Source organism: Nomascus leucogenys, chromosome 24 (genome assembly GCF_006542625.1).
Source record: "Nomascus leucogenys isolate Asia chromosome 24, Asia_NLE_v1, whole genome shotgun sequence".
Taxonomy (NCBI): Eukaryota; Metazoa; Chordata; class Mammalia; order Primates; family Hylobatidae; genus Nomascus; species Nomascus leucogenys.
This window is the reverse complement of record NC_044404.1, coordinates 15,498,142-15,511,430: the sequence shown is the minus strand read 5'-3', so window position 1 is coordinate 15,511,430 and position 13,289 is coordinate 15,498,142. Positions and strand designations below refer to the sequence as shown.

The following is a 13,289-nucleotide window of genomic DNA, read 5'->3' as shown; positions in this document are numbered from 1 at the left end:
AGCAGCATTATTCACAGTAGCCAAAAGGTGAAAGCAACCCAGGTGTCCATGGACAGATAAAAGGATAAACAAAACGTGGCCCATCCAAACAATGAATGTTATTTAGCTTTTAAAAGAAAAGAAATTCTGCCACAACATGGATGAACCTTGAGAACGTATGCTGGTGAAATAAAGCAGTCACAAAATACATGTTGTGGCTGGGCAGGGTGGCTCACACCTGTAATCCCAGCACTTTGTGAGGCTGAGGTAGGAGGATTACTTGAGTCCAGGCATTAGAGGCCAGCCTGGAAACATAGTGAAACCTCGTTTCCAGCTCTCCTACTTCCTAGTGGGGTGACCGTGGGCCAGTGATCTATTCCCTTGGGACCTCAGTTTCCTCATCTGTAAACAGGGATAATAACAGAATGGCCCTTATGGGTTTGTGGTGAAGAATCAATGAAACAGTATATATAAAAAGCACTTAGAAGAGTATTTTAGCCCAACGGCAGGTGTTAAAATGTTCACTATTGTGTGCAGAAGGATGGGCTCTGCACTTAGAAAGCTCTGAGTTCAAGTCCCACCTCTGCTGCGTTCCTGCTGTGCAGCCTGGGACAAATTTCTTTGCCTCTCTAAGGCTGCTTCCTATGCTGCAAAAATGAGTGTGATAAGCTCTACCTCAAAGGACTGACAAAAGATACTATTTGGCAAAATTTTCAGTGTGGTGGGATAACATTTTTGAAATTAACTGGGGTGTGTGTGTGTGTGTGTGTGTGTACGTGTGTGCTAAAAACACAGGGACTTGCTATGTTGCCCAGGCTGGAGTGCAGTAGCTATTTCCAGGCACCATCAAAGCGTAATACAGCCTTGAACCCCTGGGCTGGAGTGATCTTCCTGCCTCAGCCACCGAGTGTCTGGGACGACAGGCACATGTGTGTATCGAATCATATTTCTTTTTACCTTTTGGTCATTGGCCATCCTGCACCCCTACTGTGATCCCTGTCACTGCCTCAGGAAAGGGATGTAATGCAGATACAGAACAAGCTGGGGTTTTCAAAGGAATAAGGATGTGAGGAAATGGCCAGGGCTCTGGTAAGACTGTGGGTCTGGGAGCAGACGGAAAGAGGAAGTTTGCTGGCTTCCCTCCTGTCAATCAGCCTTGCCCACCTTCTCTGGGAGAGTCTTGAGGAGAAGGCAAGTTCCTGAGAAGATGCTGTTTCAGGGGGTATCTCTGAGAGCTCCCCAGAATCAGTGCAACCCTGAAAGAGGGAGGGGAGAGTTCCGAGAGTCCTGAGTAATGGAGTCTGTGACATTTTCCCCCAGTGCACTGGGGGCTCGAAAGAACCTTGAGCTGAGACAGCAATGCGTGCCCACTTGCTAGGCACTCACGACAGAGCAGCGATTAGTCATCCTTGTGTCCACACCCCAGTTCTGGATGTCCTCTTTTCCTGAAGCTCCTTGTCCCTGCACAGTCCCAGACAGCCTGACCATGAATCCCAGCCCTCTGTGCCCGTCATACGTGACTTTGGGCAGGCTCCTTAGTCTGTCTGTGCCACAACTTCCCCATCTGTAAAATGGGGGAAGGGAGATCCCTACCTTGTAGGGTTGCTGAAAGGATTAAACGAGTTAATACACACAAAAGTGCAAACGGTGCCTGGCACAAAGTAAACGCACAATAACGCAAATGACAGCATCATCCTCTTAGCTCATCCACCATGTTTCTCCACTGTCCCTGGCAGTGACCCTACTAATTCCTCTGAAAAGCTCTCAACATCCCATATTATCGCTTCCCTCCCTATGGCCAGAGTCCAAGCAAGAAAGGGTAATAACTGTGGTTGGCAGAATGGTCCCTCAATGACGTCCATGTCCTAATCCCCGGAACCTGTGAGTGTGCTGCTGCCTTACATGGTAAAGGGATGGTGCAGATATGATAACGATGACTGATCTTGAATCAGGGAGGTTAACCTGGATTATCCAGAGGGGACTAATCCAACCACATGAGCCCTTAAAAACAAAGAACTTTCTCTGGCTGGAGTTGGAGAGATGAGTCAGATGGGGAGGTCAGAGAAATCTGAAGCATGAGAAAGACCAGACCCATTGTTGCTGGTTTTGAAGATAAAGGGGCCCTGAGTCATGCGGGATTGGGAGGCCTCTGAAGCTGAGGCTGGCCTCCAACCGATGGCCAGTGAGGACATGGAGGCCTCGGTTCTATAGCAGCATCGAGCTAAATTCTTCCAACAAAGTGAGTGGGGCTAGAAGCAGATGATTCCCTGGAGCCTCCAGCCAAGAGCCCAGGCGGCCAACACTTTGATTTTGGCCTTGAGTGACCTGGGGCAGAGGAACCAGCTGAGTCCACCCAGACTTCTGACTTAAGGAACTGTGAGATAATAAATATTCATTGTTATAAATAGAAAACGAATACAATAACCAAAATGTACTATAGTATTGACCACCTGCCAGGCACTGTCCTAAGCACTTCGTGGTAATTCAGTCTTGTAACACAGTTCCCTGCCATACACATACAGAAGTTGCAGCCGAGAATGGCTGGGTAACTTGCCTGGGACTCTACAACTCAGAGGGCAGAGCCAGGATCACAGGCAAGAGGCCTAGCACTGAGTTCATGCTCTTGACCACCCTGTTCTAGAGCCGCCCTTCTGTTCTTGGTCCACCCATTCTGCCTACGTTTGTCAGTGTTCTCTTCAAAATAACAATTTCTCCCCAGCTCAAGCCTTTTGAGGAGGGGGTTCCATTTTCGCAGCAAGTTAAACATGAAACGCTTAGCCTAGCTTACGTGGCCTTTTTACATGTGGGTGGCAGGGCCATCCAGCCCTCATCATGCCATGCCAAGTGCTTCACGCAACACCTCCAGATCTCTGTGTGCACTATTTCTTACACCTGGCAGGGAGATGGGGGCCCTTTCTGGCCTGTCATACCTGGCAAACCAGGCTTTCTCTTGTAAGAGGCAGCTCCAGCTTGGTTGGTTCTGAGGAGCTGTCCCCGACACCCGAGACAGGATCCTCGTGGGTCATCCACACAGCCCCCAGCACACCTCTTCCCAGGAAAACACCTGCAGCCTGGGTCGACATTTCCTCTTTACCCCAATCTCACACTAGAGGGCGCCACCTCAGTTTGTTGCATCAATGAGGATCACAGGAAAAGTGATTTTCTCTGTTCTGCTGATAATCCTCACCTGTGGAATTTCCCACTACCGATTATCTTAACTGACTCACAAGGAATTTCAGATATTTAGATTTTTAGATGTTCCCTAAAGCCAAATTTACAACCAAACAATGAAGCATCTTTGTCTATAAGCGTCGCATCAGATAGCCCCAAGTCAAACTCCGCCCCACCGTCCCCGACTAGATGTGTGATTTGGGGCAAGTTATTTAACCCTTCTGAGCCCCATTTCCACATCTTTACATGAGGATAATAATGATAATAGTAGTTCTCGCCTGATAGGGCTGTTTGAGGATACAGCTCTGTAACACATACACGGCATATACATAGAACACATATAAAACCACGCGAGATGCCTCATAAGTAGTCTATACATGGGGGTGTGGCTGTTTGTATTGTCCATGCTAGTCAAAAGAACCTTGAGCTGAGACAGCAATGTGTCTCAAAAGATTATGATCTTCTACCTCACACTCATTAGGATGGCCACTGTAAAAACAACCACCACCCCCAGAAAATGCCAAGTGCTGGCGAGGATGTGGGGAGACTGGATCCTTTATGCACTGTTGATGGGAAAGCAAAATTGTGCAGCCACTGTGGAAAACAGAATGGCAGTTCCTCAAAAAATTAAAAATAGAACTGTCATCTGATCTGGTGGTTCTGTTTCTCTTCCGGGTATGGATCTGAAAGAACTGAAAGCAGGGGCTTGAAGAGATATCTGGTGGTGGCTCACACCTGTAATCCCAGCACTTTAGGAGGCCGAGGCGGGTGGATCACCTGAGGTCAGGAGTTCGAGACCAGCCTGGCCAACATGGTGAAAGCCCGTCTCTACTAAAAATACAAAAAAATTAGCCGGGCGTGGTGGTGCATGCCTATAGTCCCAGTTGCTCAGGAGGCTGAGGCAGGAGAATCACTTGAACCCAGGTGGCAGAGGTTGGCACTGAGCCGAGATTGTGCCACTGCACTCCAGCCTGGGCAACAGAGCGAGACTCTGACTCAATTTAAAAAAAAGAGAGAGAGAGATAGAGAGATATCTGCACACTCATGTTTATAGCAGCATTATTCACAGCAGCCAAAAGCTGGAAGCAACCCAAGTGTCCATTGAAAGATGAATGGATCAACAAAATATAGTACAGACATGCAGCAGCCTCTATTCAGCCTTCAAAGGGAAGGGAACTCTGACACATGCTGCCACAGAGGAACCTTAAGAACATTATGCCAAGTGAAATAAGCCAGTCACAAAAGACACGTACTATACAATTCAGTGTATAGTATAGTCTATGAGGAATCTGCTATAGGCAAATTCAGAGACAAAGTACTTTGTCAGAAAGACGGTGGCTGCCAGGGACTGGGGGGCTGGGAGGGGAAGGGAAATTCTTCTTCAATAGGTACAGAGTTTCAGTTTTGCAAGATGAAGAGAGGTCTTGTGGATGGATGGTGGTGGCAGAGTAACAATGTGAGGCCAGGTGCGGTGGCTTGCACCTGTAAGTCCAGCACTTTGGGAGGCTGAGGCGGGTGGAGTTCGAGGCTGAGGTAGGGAGTTCGAAACCAGCCTGGCCAATGTGGTGAAACCCCGTCTGTACTAGAAATACAAAAATTAGCCAGGTGTGGTGGCACATGCCCATAATCCCAGCTACTCAGGCTGCGGCACAAGAATCACTTAAATCTGGGAGGCAGAGGCTGCAGTGAGCCAAGATTGTGCCACAGCACTCCAGCCTGGGTGACAGAGCGAGTGAGACTCTGTCTCCCCACCCCTCCCCCCCCAAAAAACAACGTGAATGCAATGAATGCCACTGAACTGTACACTTAAAATGGTGAAGATGGTAAATTTTACGTTATGTGTATTTAATGAAAAGAGAGATGATGATCTAGTCCTTTTCTTGGAACTTCTTCCCCTTGCAAGCCCTCCATGTGCTGAAGGGAAAGTAGGCCCATGCGTTGCTGTGTTGGGAACTGACCAGTGACATCAGGGTAGAGAAAAGTTCCCCAAGGACTGACGAGATCACACGAGGCACATCACAGAGCGCAGGACGCCCAGTGGGGAGCCAGGGCTGAGTGTGCGAGCACAGCTGAGGCAGGAAGGTGAACGGGCGCGTCCTGATGGGACAGCGGGCAGCTGGACATCCCCCAGGCCTGCTTCTTTTGGTGGATTTCATCACAGGACCGGGGAGGGGTGAGCATTGTTATCCAGGTTCATGTCCACCTGTCACCTTCTCTCTCAAAACTTGAGGGGTTCACGCATAGAATGGGAAATGTGAATTAAAATATCATGGATATCATGTTTTGCCTCTTGGATGAGCAGAAATTTGTGCACCAGGTAGGTCACATGCTCCACTCAGGAGGGGAGAGGGTGCCCCCACTGTTGGTGGGGAACTGGCCCTGTAAGCCTTCACTGGAGGGCAGTGTGGCGATGCCAAAAGAGCTGCAGCATACATGTCCTTTGATATGGCACATGGACTCGCACGTCCATGAAATGATGCGTGAAAGGTATTCAGTGCAGCATTGTTTAATAGTAATAAAAAAAGACTTCGATGCAGGCTCTTATAGTTCTTATAGGCAGCCTAGAAATGGCAGGTGCCAGGCAAAGGGATACGACTCATTGGGTTGGATGGTTCTGTTGTGTTTGTTAGATCACTCCTGTGCCCTGACCCTCTGAGGATCCCATATGAGAAGGGGCTGACGTGCTATAGAGAACGTTTCCCCTAGAGAGAAAGGAGTCAACTAGAAGGATGCTGTCCACAAAGGGCAGAGGGGCAGGCGTGAGCGTTTCACCTGCATCCCCCCGCAGTTTCTGTCCTTTGCTTTTCTCCATGATCTTCACCCTCCTAGCTGCGGCACTGCATTGACTCTGGCTGTCCTACAAGTCAATTGTAAAGGGAATCCTGAAACCTCCTCGGTGTAGGGCAGGGCAGGGTGAGGTCCTAAGGAGATCAGCTCTCCACTCTTTTTTTTTTTTTGGACAGAATCTCACTTTGTCACCCAGGCTGGAGTGCAGTGGCACAATCTCAGCTCACGGCAATCTCCCAGGTTCAAGCAATTCTCTTGCCTCAGCCTCCCAAGTAGCTGGGATTACAGGCATGCACCACCATACCCAGCTAATTTTTGTATTTTTGGTAGAGATGGAGTTTCACCGTGATGGCCAGGCTGGTCTTGAACTCCTGACCTCAAGTGATCCACCCGCCTCGGCCTCCCAAAGTACTGGAATTACAGCCGTGAGCCACCGTGCCTGGCCGTGTGGTCCTGGGAAGCATCTCCGTGGGGACCCTCACCTGAACCTGCAGAGCAGAGAAATGGACAGATTCCTGACCTCACCTAACCCCACTGTGTCAGAAAGCCTCGGGATTCATGTTTAACAATCACACTCATGCACATGAAAAACCCAGCAACCATTGGTTTGTGACATTGCTGCGTTCTGGAAGAATTAAGTCCCTTTCTTATCAGTGTTCAAGTAACAGCCACATCCAACTATAAACATTACAGTTCAAAAACCACATCAAATTATACAGATTATAACCAGAAGCTTTAGCTCTGAAATGACCGAGGCTGGTGGCCGAGGTACTCCAGCCCTGTCCAATGCAGGTGGGGGCAGGGGCAGATTCTGAAAGGAGCTCCTGATTTCTGCACAAGGCAGCCAGGGAGCCCATTTCAACAGGCAGGCCTTCCACTTGCAGAAAATCCGTCAGTGCCATCTTCCCATTGTTTTTCAGATCAAGATCAAAATCCTTACAGTGGCATGGAGTCCTGCCTGCCTCTTAGCTCTCCCCCTTCCCACTCTGACCTCTACACACTGGTTTTCTTTCAGTCCATCAGGCTCTCCATATGCTCTTCCACCCCAGGGCCTTTGCACACACTGTTCCTTCTCCCTTTGTCTAGTTAAGTCCTTCTCATCCTCTATATTCCTTTCCTTTAGAGCCCTGACATAGGCTTGAAACCATCCAGGCTCTGCAGATCCTCTGACCTATGTCTCTCTCCTAGCAGCTTCCTGATTGCAGGGACCATGTGTGAGTATCCCCAGGCTTGTCCCCGTGCTGGGGCTCCAGGCAAATGTCTGTGGAATGAATGAGTGATAATAACGGCAAAAACCAGGATGGCTAAAAGAAGCTTCCTATTGCCATTAGGAAACCACACTCCTTTCACGATACAGAAAAAAAAAGTCTGGAGGGCAAAACCCTACAAATATCTAAATTGATTGTCCCTGAGTCACATGATTACAAGTGATTTTTATTTTCTTCTTTACAGTTTACTTTCTCCCAATTTTTTAAAAAACAATAAGCCCATAATTACCTTCCATTATCAGAATATGTGAATGATGTCAGAATATTATAATATTCATAAGCAAAAAAAGGCAGCTTTGCAAATGAATATATTAATAAATCTTTAGAAGCACAGCTCCCTATTCTTTAGGATTTATCCAAGTAAATAAAACAATCTTCTTTCTTTGCTAGGTGTAAATGCTGGGTAATTTCACAGCTGATTTTTTTTTTTTTAAGATTCCTGAACTCTATTTAGCGGAATGACTTCCAGCAGCACAAATAAGACAAATGATAAATTGACTGTTGAATTATTACTCAGGGTAGCTTCTAGCTGATCAAGCATGATTCTCAGGTTAATCAGAAAGGCCCAGTGAAGGCAAAAGAGGGGCAATTTTCACCTTATCTTGTCTTATAAAATATTTTCTGAAAAATATGGACATGCCTGTAGGTTTCAGTTCTTCAGAACAGACCTGTGTCCCCCGCATCCCTTCTTAAAGCAAATCTCCTCTCCCAAATCGATTTAAGCTTTGGGAAGAGGATTTGTCTAAGAGAAGATATAAAAGCCCATTAAAAGTCTATTCACAAAGCATTTGGCAATTCATGTATCATCTGTTCTCTCAGGAGCCAGTGTAAGCTCATGCTTCTGGAAATGCAACTGATTCCTTCATAAATCAATGGAACTGTTGCTGACAGTGGTGACTTACTTTTTAAACTAAGGCCAAGGAGCAGTAAGCAGTCAATTATTTTTATACAATCAATGCTCCTCAATTTTTGTCTATATATATAATAATTGTCCTCATTAGTTCCCGTTTCCAAATAGCTTGTTAGTATCAGTGGATACCCACCTTAACCCTGTGAACAAAAATTCTCAGTCCCACTTTATGTGACTGTAATAATGATTGTGGCGTCATTTACTTAGTACCATATGCCAGGTACTTTATATGCATTTTCTCATTTAATCCCTACAGCCCTGTGAAAAAAGTGGTTTATAAATGGAGAAAATGAGCTCAGCATGATTAAGTAGTTTGCTTGAAGTCACACAGCCAGAAAACAGTCTAAGAGATTCAAATCCAGGTCTACCTCCAAAGCCTGTGCTTTTAAAAATTACTACAGCTTTCTAATATCATAGTCCAGTTCAAAAGAGAGATCACTGTCTCTACCTTGGCCACCCAGAAAGTAAAACTACCTTAAATCTATCCCTTGTTACGATACAGAAGAAACAACGATTCTTTTTATTTGATTTTTCCACTTTGTACACTGAACAGTTTTCTGTGTCCTTGTAGGGAGACCATGTCATGGATGAGAATCTCAAGGGAAGGTATGTTGAGTTATTTTAAAATCAATTGTGTTTATAACTCTTAGAAAACTAGAAATGCAGGGGGAATGTTCTCCATTTGATAAAGAACATCTATAAAAAACCCTACAGTTAATATAATATTTAATGATGAAAGACTGAATGCTTTTCCCTTAAAATCAGGAAGAAGGCAAATATAAAGATTTATACTGCTCTCACCACTCTTATGCAACAGAGTACTGGAAGTCCCAGCCAATGCAATATCTTAAGAAAATAAAATTAAAAGTGTACAGATCAAAAAGGTAAAAATAAAACTTTTAATTTGCAGATGACATGATAACATCCTAAGCAGGTGACAAAAAAACTTCTAGAAAGTTCAGTTAAGGTTGCAAGATACCATATAAGCATACAAAAATCAATTATGTTTCCATATACTGGCAATAAACAGGGGGCCCCTGAAATTTAAAGTATAATACCATCTATCATCACAAACAAAAAAGGAGAAATTAAGTACTTAAGTATAAATCCAGGAAAACATGCACAGGATTTGTATGCTGAAAGCTACAAAGTATTCATGAAAGAACCAAAGAAGACCTAAATCAACACAGAAACATACCATGTTCATGGATTGAAAAACCACATAGTAAATATATAAATTCTTTCCACCATTGATGTATAGATTTAAACACAATTTCTATCCAAATCTCAGCAAGACATTTCATAGATATAGACAGACTTATTCTAAAATTTATATGGAAAGGGAAAGGAAGCAGAAGAGGTAAGACAATTTTTTGATTGCTACCCACAAATCTATTAATACACATGTGATCTATAAAATGATGCAGAACTACACACATTGTCCTCTCGCTCTCTCTCTCTCTCTCTCTCACACACACACACACACACACACACAAGCACTTATGTCAATTTCCTGGTTTTGATATTGTCAAAACATAGTATATAACCATAGCCACACATAGCATATAACCACTGGAGGAAACTGGGTGAAAGGTAGGTGTGATCTCTACCTACTATTTTTGGAACTTCTTGTTAATCTCTAATTTCAAAATGAAGGGTTAAAAAAGTCTATTGAGTGAGGTTTGAAAGAGATCTGCTTCTCACAGTTATAGAGAGATTCCACAGCATTTTTTCTCTTTCCACTTCAATATTTTAACCCCCTTCCATGTTTAAAAAGGCTCAAAGCCACTGTTTTTATTATTATTCTCCTTCTTTAAACTTCCTTGGTTGTCAATGAGCTGAGGCTTTGGACCAAACCACAGCTAATTCAGAAAATGAAAGAATGCCCAGGCTAAGCCAGGGGCTTGGAGCTCCGTGGCCTCCCTGGCCTCTGAGGGGCCCACGGCAGTCCCATGGGGTCTTGAAAAGAAGAGAGGTCTAGCCCAGAGCAGGCAAAGGCCAAAGCACCAGCTCTGTGCCCACCTTCTGAACCACACATCAGGCTGCTGGGGAGATGACCACAGGTGTGAGGTAGGAGGTGGCACTCGACTCCAGAGGTGGGGCTCAGACACCGGACCAGACTGAGGACTAGCTAAAACAGGGACAGGGTGAAAGCAACTTTCAATCAGACCTGCCCACCAGTGTGCCATGTCAACGTAGTGTTGCCATGGCAACACCCGGGCGTTATCTCCCCTTTCCATGGCATCCAATGATCCTAAAGTTATTATCCCTTCCCTGCATAAACCAGCCCTTAATCTGCATGCAGTTAAAAGTGAGTATAAATATGACTGCAAAACTTCCCTGAGCTGCTGCTCTCTGTCTACAGGGTGGCCGGGCTCTGTAGGAGCAGCCATACAACTGTAACACTGCTGCTTTGATAAAGCTGTTTCCTTCTACTCCTGGCTTGCCCTTGAATTCTTTCCTGTGCAAAGCCAAGAACCCTCTCGGGATAAGCCCTACTTTGGGGCTCATCTGCTCTGCAACGGGTGGGACAGTGACAGATGTGTTCAGCAAAGGATGGGAGCGCATGACGCTCTGCACAGCACTCAGCTTTACTCCTTATGCCAGGGAAATGGGTACCCTTGGCAACTGGCTATTGGTAGCACACCAAGGAAAGGTATGGCTGCTTGCCCAAGGTTGTGGTGTACAAGAGACTGGAGTCCACATAACACTAAGGACTGTTAGAGAGGGAGAAGGAAGCGGTCAGCAAGGGGACGGGAACAGGTGGGAAGACTTCTTACCTGTAAAACAAGGTCTGAATCTTCATGCCTTCCAATTGTGGTACTTTTATTTAGGACAAAAAAGCCTTCTGCGCTCTTTAGATAGGCCTTCATCCTCTCTGTTTTCCCTACATAAGGTTTTCAGAAAGAATTTTGTTAGAAAATGCAGTCCTCTAATTGTTCAACAACATCATACTTAGAATGAATGAAATAACCACAGAGTCATGTCCAAAGTGAGAAATCAGAAGGGGGGGATTAGATAGATGAGTCAACAATGATGACAAGGACAATTCTGCAGGTTTTTAAGATGATCTCTTCTAACCATGATATCTAGCATAGAGAAGCCTGGTTCTAATAATCAAACAGAGGGCATTTCTTAAGTAACTCAGGACACAAACAAAAGCTAAAACAACCTGACAACAAATCTCAGTTCCACTGATGATTCCTCTCCACCTCCCATCAAGCTTAGTATGAGCTTAGTGATCTGACTTACCAAGTATTCAAGTTCTGTGTTCCTAACCCATCCCTTACTAGCTCTGTGACCTTGGGTGAGTTACTTATTCTCTCTCTGTGACTCAGTTTCCTCATCTATAAAATGGGTGTTTTTTTTTTTTTTTTTTTTTTTTTTTTGAGACAGGGTCTCACTTTGTCATCCAGCCTGCAGGGCAGTGAGCAATCTTGGCTCACTGAAGTCTCGATCTCCTGGGCTCAAGCAATCCTCCTGCCTCAGCCTCCCGAGTAGCTGGGATTACAGGTGTGCACCACCACACCTGGCTAAAGAGACGGGATATTGCCATGTTGCCCAGGCTAGTCTCAAACTCTTGAGCTCAAGCAATCCTCCTGCCTTGGCCTCCCAAAGTGCTGGGATTACAGACATGAGCCACCACACCCAGCCTAAAATGGGTTAAATGCAATAATATACGTGAGGTATCTAGAATGGTGCCTGGCACACATTGAACACTCATTTGTACTACTCTTATTAGTGTTGTTAACCTGGGATTCTCAAACTCTGATCCAAGGAACCCTAAACTTCTATAGAGCTTATTTTACTCATTCATTCATATTTAGAGATGGGGTCTTGCTCTTTGCCCAGGCTGAGTTCAGTGGCACAATCATAGCTCACTGCAGCCTTGAACTCTTGGGCTCAACTGATCCTCCTGCCTCAGCCTCCAGAGCAGCTAGGAATACAGGCACACCACCACGTCTGCTTTTGGAGTTTCTTAAAGAGTTATCATTGGAGAGGCAGGCATTAGATGATGTTTTTCTTTTTAAATCGCTGCATTTCTTCATTTATTTAGTTAGGGGAAAAAAGATTACTTCTAAAGGCAAAATATCAAGATTATAGCTCAGCCATGTAATCAGGACCCTGCACAGTATTCCCCCCAGCATTTTACTATAAAAATGTCAACATACAGAGAGGCTGAAAGAAGCAGATAGTGAGCTTCTATGTACCCACCACTAGATTCTACCATCGGCATTTTGCCATATTTGCTTTATCACAGATCTTTCCATCTATCCGTGTGTCCATCCATTTTATATTGTGGTGCATTTCAAAATAAGTTCTATACACATCTTTTAAGACAAACACTTCAGTGACTTCAGAAAGTTCTAAAATGTTGACAGTAATTCATCTCGATGCTTGAATCTGATTTGAGATTATGTCTAAAGATGCAGTGTGATATCTTCCACCTCAATTCCTTGCCAAAGAACAACAACAATCTCTCTCTTTTCCTTTCAATTGAAAAGTCAGTGAAATGCCAAATTATTGGACTATGGATAAAAACAAAATTCAACTAGTTGTGGTGGTATGGACTCTCCGGGCTGGCTCTGCTTTTCATCATCATCTCTATCATCATTTATGGAGTCCTTAGTAAGTGCCAGGCACTTTTCCTTGAATATACTCTTTTCATCCTCAGAGAAACCCTGCAAGGTGGATGTCATTATTGTCCCTACTTTACAGAAAAGGAGACTGCGATGCAGAGAGGTTAAGGTCTCCTAGCATTCGGGCAGGGAGATTGCCATTGCATGTCACCACTATATAATCCTCAGGCAGCTCTCAACTTTTTACATCTCCATCACTGCTGGGTGGGGAGGGGATGGGATGGGGGAGCAGAGAGAGTGACTGAGTGGGGGGAGGGAGAGGTTGTCACTTGGGATACTGAGGTTGTCACTATTTTGTTGACACTTGGGATGTGAAAAAACAGATAGCCCTTAACACCAGAATTCTATCCTCTGCAAAAAAGAAAAGACACTTGGGAGTAAGAGAAATAAAAACAAGCCAGACAGTTTATGTTTGTAAATTCTGAAGCCTATGGGAAATCCTCAGAAATATTAATACTTTCATATGACGAGCATTTTAAGTCTGCTGTCTTTAATAGGGATAAAAAGACACTTCTTTTTCCAAAAGAACCATGC

The 13,289-nt window shown here is 44.9% G+C and overlaps 1 protein-coding gene across 1 annotated transcript in view; it reads right to left on the bottom strand.

Annotated features, from left to right (window-relative positions):
• Window positions 1-10,988, bottom strand: part of FHAD1 (forkhead associated phosphopeptide binding domain 1) — a 144,970-nt gene extending 133,982 nt beyond the window's left edge. Inside the window, exon 1 of the mRNA XM_030805368.1 lies at window positions 10,896-10,988. Within this exon, the coding sequence (XP_030661228.1) occupies window positions 10,896-10,988 (93 nt within the window). The remainder of the gene's footprint in view (window positions 1-10,895) is intronic.
• Window positions 10,989-13,289: the final 2,301 nt, after the last annotated feature.